The 19,835-nt window shown below is 38.5% G+C and overlaps 1 protein-coding gene across 1 annotated transcript in view; it reads left to right on the top strand.

Moving 5' to 3' along the window:
• Positions 1–19,835, top strand: part of METTL15 (methyltransferase 15, mitochondrial 12S rRNA N4-cytidine) — a 201,272-nt gene that overhangs the window by 142,125 nt on the left and 39,312 nt on the right. The window contains exons 5-6 of the mRNA XM_082844944.1: positions 1,921–2,112; positions 15,022–15,200. Coding sequence (XP_082701070.1) covers positions 1,921–2,112; positions 15,022–15,200 — 371 coding nt within the window. The remainder of the gene's footprint in view (positions 1–1,920; positions 2,113–15,021; positions 15,201–19,835) is intronic.

Consider the following 19,835-nt stretch of genomic DNA (forward strand, 5'->3'; position numbering starts at 1 on the left):
ATCCACCCTCACTCCATACACCTGTAGATGGAGGGAATGAGGTCTTAGAGTGTTGCCCAATTTTTCTCTTCTCATTCCCCTTCCAAAATGCATGCCAGTTGCCCTAGGGCTTCTGAAGAACCCTGAAGGCAGCATCTCACTTTGTGTAGGAAGGAGAATTAATATAGCTGTAAGGTGATCCCAACTCCTTGCCTGTCTGTTAATTCTGAATGCTCCATTCACTTCGGAATCCCTGCTGAGAGCTAAAACATTGCTTCTGTAAGAAGGCGTTTATTTTAGGCATAGTTTCATTCTTCAAGTGTGCAGCTGCAGAGCACCCCATCCTGAATTATGTGAAGAATATGGAGAAAGCTAAAATGGTTGGCTTGAAGATGTTTGACATATAATAAGTAATAAAACAGAAAGAAAAAAGATATTTAAATTGGTTTACTAGTTAAAAGTTAAATTTTTTTCCAGTTTTATTGAGATAATAATTGACATATAACACTGTACAAGTTTGTGTCCAGCATAATGATTTGACTTACATATATTATGAAATGATTACAACAATGTTTAGTTAACAGCCATCATCTCATATAAACACAAAAGAGAAAGGGATTATTTTCCTTGTGATGAGAGCTCTTAGGATTTATTCTCTTAACAACTTTCATAAATACCACACAGTAGTGTTAACTATAGTCATCGTGTTGTACATTACACCCCTAGTACTTATTTGTCTTATTTGTCTGGAAGTTTGTACCTTTTGACCACCTTCATTCAATTCCCCTTACCTCATCCCCCACCTCTGGTAACCACAAATCTCATCTCTTTTTTTATGAGCATGGTTTTCTCTCTCTCTCTCTCTCTCTTGCTCTCTCTCTCTCTCCCCCTCTCTGTCCCTCCCTCTCTCTCTCTCTCTCTCTCTTTCAATCTCAAGATTTCACATATAAATGAGATCATACAGTATTTGTCTTTCTCTGTCTGACTTAGCATAATGCTCTCAGGGTCCATCCATGTTGTCACAAATGGCAAGATTTTCTTCTTTTTTATGGCTGAATAATATATATACACACATCTTAAGTTCTTTATCCATTCATCCATTGACAGACACTTAGGTTGTTTTCATGTCTTGACTGTTGTAAATAATGCTGTTATGAACATGAGTGTGCTGATATTGCTTCAACATAGTGTTTTTATTTCTTTTGGATATATTCCCAGAAGTGGAATTGCTAGATGATATGGTAGTTCTATTTTTAATTTTTTGAAGAACCTCTATACTGTTTTCCATAGTGGCTATACCAGTTTACACTCCCAGCAACAGTGCACAGGTGTTTATTCTTTTGATAGAATGGCATATGTTTCTTTTCCCAGCCCAGAGATATATGAATTTTTTTTTTTAGAAAAAAATAAATAAAAGGACGGGTCTGACCAGGAAATTTTTCTAATTCATAAACTTATATACCTTCACAAAGTATAAAATAAATTGTGTTTATTAGCAAGAATAAAATTATGTCAAACCAGGCTTCCCTGGTGGCGCAGTGTTTGAGAGTCTGCCTGCCGATGCAGGGGACGCGGGTTCGTGCCCCGGTCCGGGAAGATCCCACATGCCGCGGAGCGGCTGGGCCCGTGAGCCATGGCCGCTGAGCCTGCGCGTCCGGAACCTGTGCTCCGCAACGGGAGAGGCCACAACAGTGAGAGGCCCGCGTACCGCAAAAAAAAAAAAAAAATTATGTCAAACCACCTCTGGTGTTGAAACCAAAGATATAGAGTTTCCATATCTGTATGTCCTTATATAGTACAAAGCATGTGGTTGGCACTTAGTAAACATATATTGGTTAAATAAGCTAATAACAGAATGTGCTCCCTTTCATTGATCCTAGTCCTTAAGAAAGACTTTAATATGACATAAATGTTTTTTCCATCTCCTGGGTTTATCCCCAGTAAACAGATCCGAGCCATCCTGGGCCAGTTCAGCCAGGCAGAAGCCTTACTAATGAAAGCTGGAGTGCAACCAGGGACTTTAGATGGAGTTCTTTTGGATCTTGGGTGTTCCTCCATGCAACTTGATGCCCCTGAAAGAGGTTTTTCCCTTCGGAAGGATGGCCCCTTGGACATGAGAATGGATGGTGGCAGGTGAGTATTGATAAAGCATTTCTCCTCATAACAAGAAATCAATTTCTCAAAAACACTCTGAATTTAATTTCTTTTTAAGACTGTAGAATTCCCATCACACGCCCACACCTAACACTATCCATACATAATAAATCAGTTTTGTTTGCTACTCATTATAGACTTTAGTCTTTCTCTAGATTTGGGATTCTAAAAGAAAAATCATTGCAGTCTTTACACAGAGTAGTGAAGAGGATAACTTTAATACTGATTTTCTTTTTTACAGATACAGTGTGATCTTTTAGACTACTAACAATATTAATATGATACTGAAGCAATGGTTTCATTTTGGTGCAGGCCCAACTATGCCTTTTGTGAAAAGTAAAAGGAACTATATTTAATGCATATTCTTTTGAATACTGCATAAAAGGCAAGATCCTAGAGGTCAGCAATCGTGTGTTGTGTCCTGTTTCTTGTACAGTCAGTTGGATTCAACCTTCTCCAGAGAAACTAAAATTTATGGTACTAAATCAGACACAGTATTATGTGTAAGACAGCTTTACACCTCCTCTTCATTCCTCAGCACCTTGGAAATACATTCTCCATCATTTAAATAGGTAACATATATTAAATAACACAAAGAGGGTCACATTCTAGGAAAGTATAGGATAATTTCTTTTGAATCTAAATTAATTTTAAAAGCTTAGATTAGCACTTGTCTCTATGCACAACACTGGCCCAGGAACTGAATAGCCTGTACCTACAAAACAAAGCTTAAGCATGTTTTTCTCATTTTATGCACCCCCTCCACCACATTATTTATCATGGTCCCTACATTTGGGAAGCTTACTTTCTAAAAGAACATTAGTCTTTCTTCTATCTAAATTTGTAAGCTATTCTGTTACTAATCTGCAATTATAGACCTGCACAAACATTTCTACTGAAACAAATGTATTTTCCAACATTTCTTCCAATCTGTCAGAAGGATCTTTATATGAGAAATTTAATGTCCAATTTAAGTCAACAATTTAACGTTGAGTTGACTTTGACTTTTTTTCCCACAAACTTCTTTGTCTCATGGTAATTATTCACATATAGCCTTTCCCCATGTTTTGATATGACCTGTTAACTTAGAGTGTGACTCATCTTGTTGGAACCTTTTTGTTCTAAGTCTTATACCTTCATTTGCACAAATTGGCATTCATGGAGTGAAGAATGTCATAAAGGAAAACAAAAATCTTTTAAAGACCAATGACTAATAGTAGAGGTCAAATATCTTCTCATGTTTGGAGATTGAGGTTGTTGTGCAGAGGTAGTAAAATGTAAAGCAAATTTCTGCTGTTCCTATGTCTTACTAAGGATGCCTTCTGAAATACAGTGAACAAAGCTTCTAGTTAATAGTAATAAATCCCCATATTGTTAATGTAGAGACATCATCAAACTGTAGTCTATAAATGAGGGTTCCTGAGGTTCTCCCCTAAGAACATGAAAATAAGCCCTTGAGAATTAAACTCTAAGTCAATATGTAATGGATAATAATAGTATTGAGCAAATGTATCTTGAAAAGCTGGATGCTTCCAGGTAGATAGCATAGGCTGTAAACTAATCAGAGATGTTAACATATCTGAAGAAAGTTCATGGCATTCAGAAAGGAGGAGTTGGTTCACATGAATTCATAGACAAGGGAAAGTTGGAGATGCAAATATGTTTAATGCTAATCTAAGTGGTATTATGGGAAGAGGGAGTCCAAGCCAATAAATTTGGCCAGTCAGATCCTGGAAGCTGATATTTCCCTGTGATGAAGATGGATGCAAGAGGCTTTCTTAACCTGTTGCCATTTAACACTGGAATCTTACAGAATAGTTAATTCTGTACTACCCCAAGTTCAACAATAGCTTTCAGATCATAATAAGTTTTCATACAGCAGAAAGAAGTTCCCAGCTTCAAGGACTTGCAGGTCTAGCTCTTTTGTCAATTGTATTCTTCACTAGAAGGTAATAATGAATTGTCATAAATTATGGTAATATTTATGCAATAAATTATGTTAATATTTTCTTTCTCTCCTGAGTTTAGTCATTTGTAAGTTGGTGATCTCTGGAGGACTGACAAGATCTCTTAACTTTTAATTTGGAGGGGCAGATTTTGTATGTTGGCTTCTTCACTATTTGAATGCATATTCTGAAGCCTCCTAATAGCCTATCAGTTTTCCAGAGTATTGCCCCTTTTGCCTTGTAGCCCTATCGAAACTTGGGTTGGCCAAAAAAGTTTGTTCATTTTCTTCCGTAAGATGGCTCTAGTAGCCCTTAGTTGTCTTTCACTTCATTCGAAACAATTTTGTTAGATTGTATTGTGACAGCTGTCAAATTACCATGCATTAAAAAAAACCTTATCAAAATTGGTGAATTTTTGTGTAGCCATTTAATATTGAAGATGGAAGGAAAAAAACAACATTTTCAGCATAATATGCTTTATTATTTCAAGAAAGGTAAAAGCACAACTGAAATGCAAAAAAAAGATTAGTGCAGTGTATGGTGCTGTGACTGATCAAACGTGTCGAAAGTGGTTTGTGAAGTTATGTGCTGGAGATTGCTCGCTGGACAATGCTCCATGGTCAGGTAGACCAGTTGAAGATGATAGCAATCAAATTGAGACATTAGTTGTGAACAGTCAATGTTATACCACGCAGGAGATAGCCGACATACTCAAAATATCCAAATCAAGCGTTGAAAATCATTTGCACCAGCTTGGTTATGTTAATCGCTTTGATGTTTGTGTTCCACATAAGTTAGCGGAAAAAAACCTTCTTGACAGTATTTCTGCATGTGATTCTCTACTGAAACTAACGAAAACTTCCATTCTTAAAGCAAATTGTGACAGATGATGAAAAGTGGATACTGTACAATAATGTGGAATGGAAGAGATTGTGGGGCAAGTGAAATGAACCACCACCAACCACACCAAACGCTGGTTTTCATCCAAAGAAGGTGATATATGGTGGGATTGGAAGGGAGCCCTTATTATGAGCTCCTTCCAGAAAACCAAACGATTAATTCCAACAAGTACTGCTCCCAATTAGACCAACTGAAAGCAGCACTTGACAAAAAGTGTCCGGAATTAGTCAACAGAAAATGCATAATCTTCCAGCAGGATAACACAAGACCGCATGTTTCTTTGATGACCAGGCAAAAACTGTTACAGCTTGGCTGGGAAGTTCTGATTCATCTGCCGTATTCACCAGACATTGACCCTTCAGATTTCCATTTATTTCAGTCTTTACAAAATTCTCTTAAGGCAAAAAAATTCAACTCCCTGGAAGACTGTAAAAGGCACCCGGAACAGTTCTTTGCTCAAAAAGATAAAGTTTTGAGAGGACTTCCCTGGTGGCGCAGTGGTTGAGAGTCCGCCTGCCGATGCAGGGGACACAGGTTCGTGCCCTGGTTCAGGAGGATCCCACATGCCGCAGAGCGGCTGGGCCCGTGAGCCATGGCTGCTGAGCCTGCGCGTCCAGAGCCTGTGCTCCGCAACGGGAGAGGCCACAACAGTGAGAGACCTGCGTACCGCAAATAAATAAATAAATAAACTCATTTTAAAAGTTTTGGGAAGATGGAATTATGAAGAAAAATGGCAGAAGGTAGTGGAACAAAACGGTGAATACGTTCTTCAATAACATTCTTGGTGAAAATGAAAAATGTGTTTTATTTTTATTTAAAAACCGAAGGTACTTTTTGGCTAACCCAGTACACTACTATTCTATATGAACATGAGTAAAATAAAATTATGCCTATTATCCACTGAACTGTATTTGAGCAAAATGCTCTTTTAATTTTACTTAAAAGTAGAAAGGTATTAAAAAAAAAACTGCTGAGTACATCCATACTAATCTTAGAATTGTCCTGGTAGAACTGTACATATATTCTATGAGTCTGAATTTACCATCACTAACAAGTTTCATTCTGATGCTTTGTGGTTTGGGCAGTTGAATTAACAGCTAGGTAAGATCTAACAGGGATTTTTCAGTTAGACCAAGAATGATGTTTGGCAAATCTAGGAATGGACAAGATCTAAAGGACAGTGACATTCATTGAGTTTCTCTGTTCCAGGCATTATACTATCTAGTTTATAATTGTGTGGACCCTTAATTCTCTCAACAATTCTGTGAGGTAAGGATTGTTACTTACAGGTTAGAAATTGAGGCTCCAATAGGTTCAAAAGCTTACACAATATGAGTAGCAAGGCTATGATTCTGATCGAGGTTGATCTGACTCTATAGACCAAATCTTCATCCTTAAAGCTGTTATTGGAGGAGCAAAGCCTGTTGAGATGGAAATAGGCTACCTTATAGGAAGTTCATTGATCTGGAAGTACCATGGCAGCCAAAAAGAAAAAAAAAGAATCACAGGATCTAGAAAACAAGGTTACACACACACACACACACACACACACACACACACACACACACGGGGAGAGAGAGAGAGAGAGATGGAGGTCATGGCGAAATCGGGGACAAGCCAAGGACAACAACAAAATTATCTTCCTGGTGGTACTAGACATGTTAACAAGGTGCAATGTAGTATTTTTAAGGATGGATTCAGGTATTCCTTGGCGACACCACTCTGATTGATGGTCAGGTCTTAAAGCTACCATATCCTTGTTACTTAAAGTCATTACAGTATGGTACCAACAATCAATCCAACATATTAACTACAGGAGAGAGAACTGTACTATTAGCAAGGCTATCTTTCTAATAATTAAGATCTCAGTTAGCTCATCACTTAAAATTCCTTGACGCATTTCCCTAAATTAAGGTAAATTGGAATGGACTGACAAAGTGAATGCTATTTCCTGTTACTATAATTTATTCTATTTAACCAGAGGTTGGTATTGCTTTTTCTCCTCCACCTGAAATTACCATCTAGGCCTGTTTAATATTGTTTGTTAATTACCAGATTTTACCCCATGGTGACTTTTGTCATGGGTGTATAAGCCCATATTGTTAACAACTTGAAATAATATATGTTATTACTATTAAGGTTGTTCAAGTTTTTGTGACGGAAACTGACCAGCAGTATCTTCCTTTTTAGACTTTCTAAATTCAATTTGTACCCTCATATAAATAGTTGCTTACTTTACAGTATTAGATTTAGTTAAGTTCCTGAGATCTAGGCTCATTTAAATATCAGTCAGTAAGCCTTGTATCTTCTATACTGAAAAAAAAAACAAATCAAGCAGTAATATAAATTTGAACAAACTAAATCCAAAACATTTTCCATTATTTTAGTTTAGGACAAATCTTTTTTTTTTTTCTTTTACATCTTTATTGGAGTATAATTGCTTTGCAATGGTGTGTTAGTTTCTGCTTTATAACAAAGTGAATCAGTTACACATATACATATGTTCCCATATCTCTTTCCTCTTGCCTCTCCCTCCCTCCCACCTTCCCTATCCCTCCACTCTAGGTGGTCACAAAGCACCCAGCTGATATCCCTGTGCTATGCGGCTGCTTCCCACTACCTATTTTACGTTTGGTAGTGTATATATGTCCATGCAACTTTCTTGCTTTGTCACAGCTTACCGTTCCCCCTCCCCATATCCTCAAGTCCATTCTCTAGTAGGTCTGTGTCTTTATTCCTGTCCTACCCCTAGGTTCTTCATGACATTTTTTTTCTTAAATTCCATATATATGTGTTAGCATACGGTATTTGTCTTTCTCTTTCTGACTTACTTCACTCTGTATGACAGACTCTAGGTCCATCCACCTCATTACAAATAGCTCAATTTCGTTTCTTTTTATGGCTGTAATATTCCATTGTATATATGTGCCACATCTTCTTTATTTATTCATCTGATGATGGACACTTAAGTTGTTTCCATCTCCTGGCTATTGTAAATAGAGCTGCAATGAATATTTTGGTATATGACTCTTTTTGAATTATGGTTTTCTCAGGGTATATACCCAGTAGTGGGATTGCTGGGTCATATGGTAGTTCTACTTGTAGTTTTTAAAGGAACCTCCATACTGTTCTCCATAGTGGCTGTACCAGTTGACATTCCCATCAGCAGTGCAAGAGTGTTCCCTTTTCTCCACACCCTCTCCAGCATTTATTGTTTCAAGATTTTTTGATGATGGCCATTCTGACTGGTGTGAGATGATATCTCATTGTAGTTTTGATTTCTCTAATGATTAATGATGTTGAGCATTCTTTCATGTGTTTGTTGGCAGTCTGTATGTCTTCTTTGGAGAAATGTCTATTTAGGTCTTCTGCCCATTTTTGGATTGGGTTGTTTGTTTTTTTGTTATTGAGCTGCATGAGCTGCTTACAAATTTTGGAGATTAATCCTTTGTCAGTTGCTTCATTTGCAAATATTTTCTCCCATTCTAAGGGTAGTCTTTTGGTCTCTTTTATGTTTTCCTTTGCTGTGCAAAAGCTTTTAAGTTTTATTAGGTCCCATTTGTTTATTTTTGTTTTTATTTTCATTTCTCTAGGAGGTGGGTCAAAAAGGATCTTGCTGTGATTTATGTCATAGAGTGTTCTGCCTATGTTTTCCTCTAAGAGTTTGATAGTTTCTGGCCTTACATTTAGGTCTTTAATCCATTTTGAGCTTATTTTTGTGTATGGTGTTAGGGAGCGATCTAATCTCATACTTCTACATGTAGCTATCTAGTTTTCCCAGCACCACTTATTGAAGAGGCTGTCCTTTCTCCACTGTACATTCCTGCCTCCTTTATCAAAGGTAAGGTGACCATATGTGCATGGGTTTATCTCTGGGCTTTCTATCCTGTTCCATTGATCTATTTTTCTGTTTTTGTGCCAGTACCATACTGTCTTGATTACTGTAGCTTTGTAGTATAGTCTTAAGTCAGGGAGCCTGATTCCTCCAGCTCCGTTTTTCTTTCTCAAGATTGCTTTGGCTATACAGCATCTTTTGTGTTTCCATACAAATTGTGAAATTTTTTTTTTTTTTTTTTGCGGTACGCAGGCCTCTCACCGCTGCGGCCTCTCCCGTTGCGGAGCACAGGCTCCGGACGCGCAGGCTCAGCGGCCATGGCTCACGGGCCCAGCTGTTTCGCGGCATGTGGGATCTTCCCGGTCTGGGGCACGAACCCGCATCCCCTGCAGGGGCAGGCAGACTCTCAACCACTGCGCCACCAGGGAAGCCCAAAATTGTGAAATTTTTTGTTCTAGTTCTGTGAAAAATGCCAGTGGTAGTTTGATAGGGATTGCACTGAATCTGTAGATTGCTTTGGATAATAGATTCATTTTCACAATGTTGATTCTTCCAATCCAAGAACATGGTATATCTCTCCATCTATTTGTATCATCTTTAATTTCTTTCATCAGTGTGTTATAATTTTCTGCATACAGGTCTTTTGTCTCCTTAGGTAGGTTTATTCCTAGATATTTTATTCCTTTTGTTGCAGTGGTAAATGGGAGTGTTTTCTTGATTTCACTTTCAGATTTTTCATCATTAGTGTATAGGAATGCAAGACATTTCTGTGCATTAATTTTGTATCCTGCTACTTTACCAAATTCATTGATTCGCTCTAGTAGTTTTCTGGTAGCATCTTTAGGATTCTCTATGTATAGTATCATGTCATCTGCAAACAGTGACAGCTTTACTTCTTCTTTTCCGGTTTGGATACCTTTTATTTCCTTTTCTTCTCTGATTGCTGTGGCTAAAACTTCCAAAACTATGTTGAATAATAGTGGTGAGAGTGGGCAACCTTGTCTTGTTCCTGATCGTACTGGAAATGCTTTCAGTTTTTCACCATTGAGGATGATGTTGGCTGTGGGTTTGTCATATATGGCCTTTATTATGTTGAGGAAAGTTCCCTCTATGCCTAGTTTCTGCAGGGTTTTTATCATAAATGGGTGTTGAATTTTGTCGAAAGCTTTCTCTGCATCTATTGAAATGATCATATGGTTTTTCTCCTTCAATTTGTTAATATGGTGTATCATGTTAATTGATTTGCATATATTGAAGAATCCTTGCATTCCTGGAATAAACCCCAGTTGATCATGGTGTATGATCCTTTTAATGTGCTGTTGGATTCTGTTTGCTTGTATTTTGTTGAGGATTTTTGCATCTATGTTCATCAGTGATATTGGCCTGTAGTTTTCTTTCTTTGTGACATCCTTTTCTGGTTTTGATATCAGGGTGATGGTGGCCTTGTAGAATGAGTTTGGTAGTGTTCCTCCCTCTGCTATATTTTGGAAGAGTTTGAGAAGGATAGGTGTTAGCTCTTCTCTAAATGTTTGATAGAATTCGCCTGTGAAGCCATCTGGTCCTGGGCCTTTGTTTGTTGGAAGATTTTTAATTACAGTTTCAATTTCAGTGCTTGTGATTGGTCTGTTCATATTATCTATTTCTTCCTGATTCAGTCTTGGCAGGTTGTGCATTTCTAAGAATTTGTCCATTTCTTCCCGGTTTTCCATTTTATTGGCATAGAGTTGCTTGTAGTAATCTCTCATGATCTTTTGTATTTCTGCAGTGTCAGTTGTTACTTCTCCTCTTTCATTTCTAATTCTATTGATTTGAGTCTTCTCCCTTTTTTTCTTGATGAGTCTGGCTAATGGTTTATCAATTTTGTTTATCTTCTTAAAGAACCAGCTTTTAGTTTTATTGATCTTTGCTATCATTTCCTTCATTTCTTTTTCATTTATTTCTGATCTGATTTTTATGATTTCTTTCCTTCTGCTAACTTTGGGGGTTTTTTGTTCTTCTTTCTCTAATTGCTTTAGGTGCAAGGTTGGGTTGTTTATTTGAGATGTTTCCTGTTTCTTAAGGTAGGATTGTATTGCTATAAACTTCCCTCTTAGAACTGCTTTTGCTGCATCCCATAGGTTTTGGGTCGTCGTGTCTCCACTTTCATTTGTTTCTAGGTATTTTTTTATTTCCTGTTTGATTTCTTCAGTGATCACTTCATTATTAAGTAGTGTATTGTTTAGCCTCCATGTGTTTGTATTTTTTACAGATCTTTTCCTGTAATTGATATCTAGTCTCATAACGTTGTGGTTGAAAAAGATACTTGACAAAATTTCAATTTTCTTACATTTACCAAGGCTTGATATGTGACCCAGGATATGATCTATCCTGGAGAATGTTCCATGAGCACTTGAGAAAAATGTGTATTCTGTTGTTTTTGGATGGAATGTCCTATAAATATCAATTAAGTTCATCTTGTTTAATGTATCATTTAAAGCTTGTGTTTCCTTATTTATTTTCATTTTGGATGATCTGTCCATTGGTGAAAGTGGGGTGTTAAAGTCCCCTACTATGAATGTGTTACTGTCAATTTCCCCTTTTATGGCTGTTAGCATCTGCCTTATGTATTGAGGTGCTCCTATGTTGGGTGCATAAATATTTACAATTGTTATATCTTCTTCCTGGATCGATCCCTTGATCATTATGCAGTGTCCTTCTTTGTCTCTTCCAGTAGTCTTTATTTTAAAGTCTATTTTGTCTGATATGAGAATTGCTACTCCAGCTTTCTTTTGGTTTCCATTTTCATGGAATATCTTTTTCTATCCCCTTACTTTCAGTCTGTATGTGTCTGTAGGTCTGAAGTGGGTCTCCTGTAGACAGCATATATATGGGTCTTGTTTTTGTATCCGTTCAGCCAATTTGTGTCTTTTGGTGGGAGCATTTAGTCCATTTACATTTAAGGTAATTATCGATATGTATGTTCCTATTCCCGTTTTCTTAATTGTTTTCTGTTCATTATTGTAGGTCTTTTCCTTCTCTTGTGTTTCTTGCCTAGAGAAGTTCCTTTAGCATTTGTTGTAAAGCTGGTTTCTTGGTGCTGAACTCTCTCAGCTTTTGCTTGTCTGTAAAGATTTTAATTTTTCCATCAAATCTATATGAGATCCAGTAATCTTGGTTGCAGGTTTTTCTCCTTCATCACTTTAAATATGTCCTGCCAGTCCCTTCTGGCTTGCAGAGTTTCTGCTGAAAGATCAGTGTTAACCTTATGGGGATTCCCTTGTGTGTTATTTGTTGTTTTTCCCTTGCTGCTTTTAATATGTTTTCTTTTAATTTTTGACAGTTTGATTAATATGTGTCTTGGCGTATTTCTCCTTGGATTTATCCTGTATGGGACTCTCTGTGCTTCCTGGACTTGATTAACTATTTCCTTTCCCATATTAGGGAAGTTTTCAACTATAATCTCTTCAAATATTTTCTCAGTCCCTTTTTTTTTTCTCTTCTTCTTCTGGAACCCCTATAATTCGAATGTTGGTGCATTTAATGTTGTTCCCGATGTCTCTGAGACTGTCCTCAGTTCTTTTCATTCTTTTTTCTTTATTCTGCTCTGCAATAGTTATTTCCACTATTTTATCTTCCAGGTCACTTATACATTCTTCTGCCTCAGTTATTCTGCTATTGATCCCATCTGGAGTATTTTTAATTTCACTTATTGTGTTGTTCATCGTTGCTTGTTTCATCTTTAGTTCTTCTAGGTCCTTGTTAAATGTTTCTTACATTTTGTCTATTCTATTCCCAAGATTTTGGATCATCTTTACTATCATTATTCAGAATTCTTTTTCAGGTAGACTCCCTATTTCCCCTTCATTTGTTAGGTCTGGTGGGTTTTTATCTTGCTCCTTCATCTGCTGTGTGTTTTTCTGTCTTCTCATTTTGCTTATCTTACTGTGTTTGGGGTCTCCTTTTTGCAGGCTGCAGGTTCGTAGTTCACGTTGTTTTTGGTGTCTGTCCCCCGTGGCTAAAGTTGGTTCAGTGGGTTGTGTAGGCTTCCTGGTGGAAGGGACTAGTGCCTGTGTTCTGGTGGATGAGGCTGCATCTTGTCTTTCTGGTGGGCAGGTCCACGTCTTGTGGTGTGTTTTGGGGTGTCTGTGGACTTATTATGATTTTAGGCAGCATCTCTGCTAATGGGTGGGGTTGTGTTCCTTTCTTGCTAGTTGTTGGCATAGGGTGTCCAGCACTGTAGCTTGCTGCTTGTTGAGTGAAGCTGGGTGCTGGTGTTGAGATGGAGATCTCTGGGAGATTTTGGCCGTTTGATATTATGTGGAGCTGGGAGGTCTCTTGTTGACCAGTGTCCTGAAGTTGGCTTTCCCACCTCAGAGGCACAGCACTGACTCCTGGCTGCAGCACTAAGAGCGTTTCATCCACACGGCTCCGAATAAAAGGGAGAAAAAGTAGAAAGAAAGGAAGGAAGGAAGAAAGGAAGAAAGAAAGGAGGGAGGGAGGAAGGAGGGAAGGAAGGAAAGAAAGAAAGAAGATAAAATAAAGTTATTAAAATAAAAAATAATCATTAAGAAAAGATATTTAAAAAAAAAACGGATGGATAGAACCCTAGGACAAATGATGGAAGCAAAGCTATACAGACAAAATCTCACACAGAAGCTTACACATACACACTCACCAGAAGAGGAAAAGGGGAAAAAATAATAAATCTTGCTCTCAAAGTCCACCTCCTCAATTTGGGATGATTTGTTGTCTATTCATGTATTCCACAGATGCAGGTACATCAAGTTGATTGTGGAGCTTTAATCCGCTGCTTCTGAGGCTGCTGGGAGAGATTTCCCTTTCTCTTCTTTGTTCTCACAGCTCCTGGGGCTCAGCTTCGGATTTGGCCCCGCCTCTGCATGTAGGTCGCTGGAGTGCATCTGTTCTTCGCTCAGACAGGACGGGGTTAAAGGAGCAGCTTCTTCGGGCACTCTGGCTCACTCAGGCTGGGGGGAAGGAGGGGCACGGAGTGCGGTGCGAGCCTGCGGCGGCAGAGGCCGGCGTGACGTTGCACCAGCCTGAGGCGCGCCGTGCGTTCTTCCGTGGAAGTTGTCCCAGGATCCCGGGACCCTGGCAGTGGCGGGCTGCACAGGCTCCCCGGAAGCGGGGGTGTGGATAGTGACCTGTGCTCGCACACAGTCTTCTTGGTGGCTGCAGCAGCGGTCTTAGCGTCTCATGCCCGTCTCTGGGGTCCGCGCTGTTAGCTGCAGCTCGCGCCCGTCTCTGGAGGTCCTTTACGCAGCGCTCTTAATCTCCTCTCCTCGCGCACCAGGAAACCAAGAGGGAAGAAAAAGTCTCTTGCCTCTTTGGCAGATCCAGACTTTTCCCCAGATTCCCTCCCGGCTAGCTGTGGTGCACTAACCCACTGCAGGCTGTGTTCACGCCGCCAACCCGAGTCCTCTCCCTGCGCTCCAACCGAAGCCCGAGCCTCAGGTCCCAGCCCCGCCCGCCCTGGCAGGTCAGCAGACAAGCCTCTCAGGCTGGTGAGTGCTGGTCGGCATCGATCCTCTGTGCGGGAATCTCTCCACTTGCCTTCCGCACCCCTGATTCTGTGCTCCCCTCTGTGGCTCCGAAGCTTCCCCCCTCTGCCACCCGCAGTCTCCGCCCGCGAAGGGGCTTCCTAGTGTGTGGAAACCTTTCCTCCTTCACAGCTCCCTCCCACTGGTGTAGGTCCCGTCCCTATTCTTTTGTCTCTGTTTATTCTCTTTTCTTTTGCCCTATCCAGGTACGTGGGGAGTTTCTTGCCTTTTGGCAGGTCTGAGGTCTTCTGCCAGCATTCAGTAGGTGTTCTGTAGGAGTTGTTCCACGTGTAGATGTATTTCTGGTGTATCTGTGGGGAGGAAGGTGATCTCCGTGTGTTACTCTTCCGCCATCTTCCTGACCTCTAAGGAGAAATCTTCATAAGCCATAATTACTTCTTTTTGAGTTAAAGGCTAGTAAAGCATTTTAACTTTCTGCTGCCCTTGACCTTAATGAATGTCACACACAGTTCCACTTGCCATAATCATGGGTATTTGAAATGGAAAATCTATTTCATTTGTGTAAGATTTCAGTCTGTGACTTTAAAAACCTCATAAGACCTCTTAGACTATGTGTGTATGCCTGACTTTATGTCTCAGTACTCTGAAGTTTCACCTCTTGTCAATGAAAACTGACGTCAGTGAAGTAATTGGCTCTTCTTCTGCGTAGGTACCCTGACATGCCCACCGCAGCTGATGTTGTGAACGCTTTAGATCAACAGGCACTTGCATCCATCCTGAGAACATACGGGGAGGAGAAGCACGCCAAGAAAATTGCTTCAGCAATCGTTCAGGCACGCAGCATCTACCCCATCACCAGAACCCAGCAGCTTGCCAGCATCGTTGCAGGTACCCTCATTAATTCTGAACAGTGTCTGAGAGAAGGAAAAAAAAAATATATATATATATATATATATACATACATACATACACACACACACACACACACACACACACATCTATGTGTGTATATATATATATATATATGAATTCCCCCAAACTCCCAGAGGGATTCATTTGTACTTGAAATCATGCAGGATAGAATCTTGCCTATCCTTCTCTTATGCCACCTTTCTTTGGATTTGCAAGCTTCCCCCCTCCAACACCTCTCCCCCACACAATTTTTAAAAATATACTGTAGTTTGCTGATTAGTTTAATAATAGAAAATTTTTGTGCATGAGGTGATTTATCATTTGTGCCTACCAAGGTGAAACATGGAATGACAAGAGCAGAAGAATTTCTCTATCCATTACAGTGGTTGATAAGCATCCTGTATAAGATATGACATTACCTCTCTTAGTTTCACATTTCTGCATTTTAATATTTTGGGCAAAAGGAGAATTGCATTGCCCAACTGCTAAAATAAAATCCAGTGACTCATACATCTATTCTAAACAACCAGCTAACAAAGGGTATGTGATGTATAGGTTATTCCACTTTGTGAATGCTAACTAAATCAGCCTGAGGGGCTTATTGAAACATTTCATCTTTTCTGCTGTTCACCACCATAAACCTCTTGAACCTAAGTATAGCTAGGAGGTGCTTTATTATAGCCTTTCTGTCTGAAGCCAAAGTTGTTTCACAGCTGTGTTCCATGATGAAAGTTTTCAAGGCAAAAATATAACTCCTGAAGTTATTTAACAGAATTCCAGTGGTAAATTCTTCATCTTGTTGGACCATCTGAAACTCTACATCATTTTTATTTACCAAATGTAATAAGATTTTTTTAATAGTTCCTATTAAGTTACTTTAAGTAGCTAAAGATGTAGAAAAAAGGAATATTTGTATAGCTTGTAAAAGGAAGGTAATATTAGTTGCCTCTATCTTATTATCATACATAGTTTAAGGAATAAAACTTAATTATAAATTCACTCAGATTGAGATTTAGAGGTCATGTAGCAACTATTTTATAACAGTTTAATAAAACTATATTCTATTTAGTTAAAGACCAAGTCTTTAATTTTTTAAGCTGCATACCTCAAGGCCTCAAAGCCCTTCCAACTTACCACTGATATTCCTGTAGGAAAGTACGAGTAAAATCTTGCAGGTTATGTGAGCATAAAATATTCCATGATTTTCTTCCCCAAAACATTTATCGTAGCAGGCTGACATCACATTCACCCTGTCTTCTGTCCCTTGCTTTCTTCCTACTCCATACTCACTAACACGTCTCCACCTTATCCTTTCTGTCATTCTTTAACTAGCTGTGTTCTCTGTCTCCCATTTTGGAAAGAAGAGCAGTGAGAAGTCATATTTTTTTTTTAATTGATAAGAAAATCCAGAATTTTCTGTGCTGAAAATGAGGACTTGGGGTAGAGGGCATCCTAGAGATCATGAAGTCAAAAAGCCTCATCTGATAACTGAAGAAGCTAAGGCTCAGGAAGGCTGTGCAATTTCCTCAAGAGTACAGTGGCAATTTCAATGCTAATCTAGAATTCGGAAGTTCATGAATTTGAGGCATCATTAGGAATCTGCCTTTAAGAAATTAAGCTAACTTTTCTGTCTCAGAACCCTAATCTATAAACTTGGGGAAATAACACTGTGGTATTAGATAGAAATTATTTGAAGATGTAGAATAGGTACATAAGTATTTTCAGAAGGATTATGATGTGAAATGCATATTAGGGCTATGAAAAATGATATACTAAAAATGAGAATTTTCATGTACGTGTAGATAAAACCCAATTTTTGTAAATGCCATTAAAAAATTGAGTTCTCTATAATGAATCCATTTTTAAGGCTCAAAGCAGCCCATTTTAATACAACTTTATTGATGATAATATAATTCTTTGGAGAAGGGAAAAACAGAAAAGAATGGTTTTCCATTTTGTGCTTATTTATTCAAAAAATATCTTGGAAGAGGCAGCTATATACCAGGCATTTTACTAAGTACTGAAGGTAGAATGGGGAGCAAATCAGATAGAGCCTTTGTGTTCATGAAACTTACAGGCTAATAAGTGATGGAATAAAAACATGGGGTAATAAACTTGTACTTATAGTAGAAACACTCATTTTTTTTTAACATCTGTATTGGAGTATAATTTCTTTACAGTGGTGTGTTAGCTTCTGCTTTATAACAAAGTGAATCAGTTATACATATACATATGATCCCATATCTGTTCCCTCTTGCGTCTCCCTCCCTCCCACCCTCCCTATCCCACCCCTCTAGGTGGTCACCGAGCTGATCTCCCTGTGCTATGCGGCTGCTTCCCCCTAGCTATCTATTTTACATATGTCCATGCCACTCTCTCACTTTGTCACAGCTTACCCTTCCCCCTCCCCATATCCTCAAGTCCATTCTCTAGTAGGTCTGTGTCTTTATTCCTGTCTTACCCCTAGGTTCTTCATGACATTTTTTTTTTTTAGATTCCATATATATGTGTTAGCATACGGTATTTGTCTTTCTCTTTCTGACTTACTTCACTCTGTATGACAGACTCTAGGTCCATCCACCTCACTACAAATAACTCAATTTCGTTCCTTTTTATGGCTGAGTAATATTCCATTGTATATATGTGTCACATTTTCTTTATCCATTTATCTGTTGATGGACACTTAGGTTGCTTACATGTCCTGGCTATTGTAAATAGAGCTGCAATGACCATTGTGATACATGACTCTTTTTGAATTATGGTTTTCTCAGGGTGTATGCCCAGTAGTGGGATTGCTGGGTCGTATGGTAGTTCTATATTTAGTTTTTTAAGGAACCTCCATACTATTCTCCATAGTGGCTGTATCAATTTACATTTCCACCAACAGTGCAAGAGTGTTCCCTTTTCTCCACACTCTCTCCAGCATTTATTGTTTGTAGATTTTTTGATGATGCCATGGCATATATTCTATAAGCTCTAATTTTATTTTTATTAAAATGAAGTAAGAATTTAAAGATACTTACAAAGTAATCTGAATGAGCATATTTTCTAGATTTTCATTATTTTTGTCTTAATAATTACCTCACCCACATCTAATTTGATTGCATATTTATGTGACTCACCTTTATAAGGAAAGAGTTTCCAAAGTCTCCAACTTAGTATTCATGGAAACAGCAGCTGTCTTTCCTTTTGCATTCATATTTCACCAGTTCATGTGATATTTCATTAAACTATGTATTGACAATATAAGTGCTCTGGGCTGTAAGCATACAGTTCTTTTGGTGGGAGCACGACTATATGGAATTCTAGATAGTAGAATACAATTTGTTTAGTAGAGAAAGGGATTAATCTGTCAAGTACATGAAATAGAAGTCTCTTAAGAGAGCTGCTTCATAAGGAAATATGGGAAGCAATGGAGGGCCCAAGAAGGTTTCTATATTAGTTCCATAGTACTGCTGTAACAAAGTACCACATACTAGGTGGCTTAAAACAACAGAAAGTTATTCTTCCACAGTTCTAGAGGCTAGAAGTCCCAAACCAAGGTATCAGCAGGGCTCTGGGGGAAGAGCTTCCTTGACTATTCCTAGTTTCTGGTGGTTGCCAGCAGTCCTTGGTATCCTTGGCTTGTAGATGCATCACTAAGCCTCTGCCTCCATCGTCACATGGTGTTCTCCCTGTTCATCTGTCTTTGTGTCCACATTTCCCTTATTATAAGGACAGCAGTCATGTTTGATATAGGGCCCACCCTAATCCAGTATATACTCATCTTAATTTGATTATATCTGCAAACTTCCTATTTCTAAATAAAGTCGCACTCACTGGTGTCCGGTGGACATGAACTATGGGAGACACTGTTCAACCCCATACAGTTCCTAAGCAATATCTTTATTTAACAAACATGTATTTTAGCAGGCTATAATATGCAGTGATTATATTTGAATGTCTTTTCTGGTTCTTAATAAATTCATACTAAACATGTTCAATATTATCAAGCACTTTGGGAAATATGCCACTGTTCCTGACACATAGTAAAAGCCACGTATGGACAAAAATATAAATCACTTCCTTTGCTTTCAAAAAGCTAATCATCTATCAGAACAAGAAAGACCACCACACTTGTAATCACAATATACTTAGTGGAATTATATAATAATTAAAGTGATTAAGCTGTATTTATAAAATCTAAAGCCTAGTGCCTTTTGCTAGCACAAATAACTACAGTTCTAGTATTCTTCCAGATCATGGGAGCTCCAGAAGACAGGTTTGGGGCTCTAGGATGGAATAGAACACTTACAACTACCATGACTTTCTTAGTAAATTACCAGTCAGCAATTTGTAAGATAATTCCAAAAACAACCTGAAGGACTTCACTGATTATATGCACTATTCAGAAATCCTAGCCAGGAATTTTCATATAAACAACACATACACAGTGTTGTATATAGTGTTCCCTTCACTAAAGTTCCCTACACCTACCCTTTCCTGTGGCTAATGTCAGCTCTTCCTTTTGAGATTAGTTGAAATGTCACTTCCTTTAGAAGTTTTTTCCAGTCCTACACAAATTAGTTGAGATTCTCTTCTTTTTGCTCCCATAGCACTGTATTAGCCTGT

The sequence above is a fragment of the Leucopleurus acutus genome, assembly GCF_964270905.1.
Source record: "Leucopleurus acutus genome assembly, chromosome: 8".
Classification (NCBI taxonomy): Eukaryota; Metazoa; Chordata; class Mammalia; order Artiodactyla; family Delphinidae; genus Leucopleurus; species Leucopleurus acutus.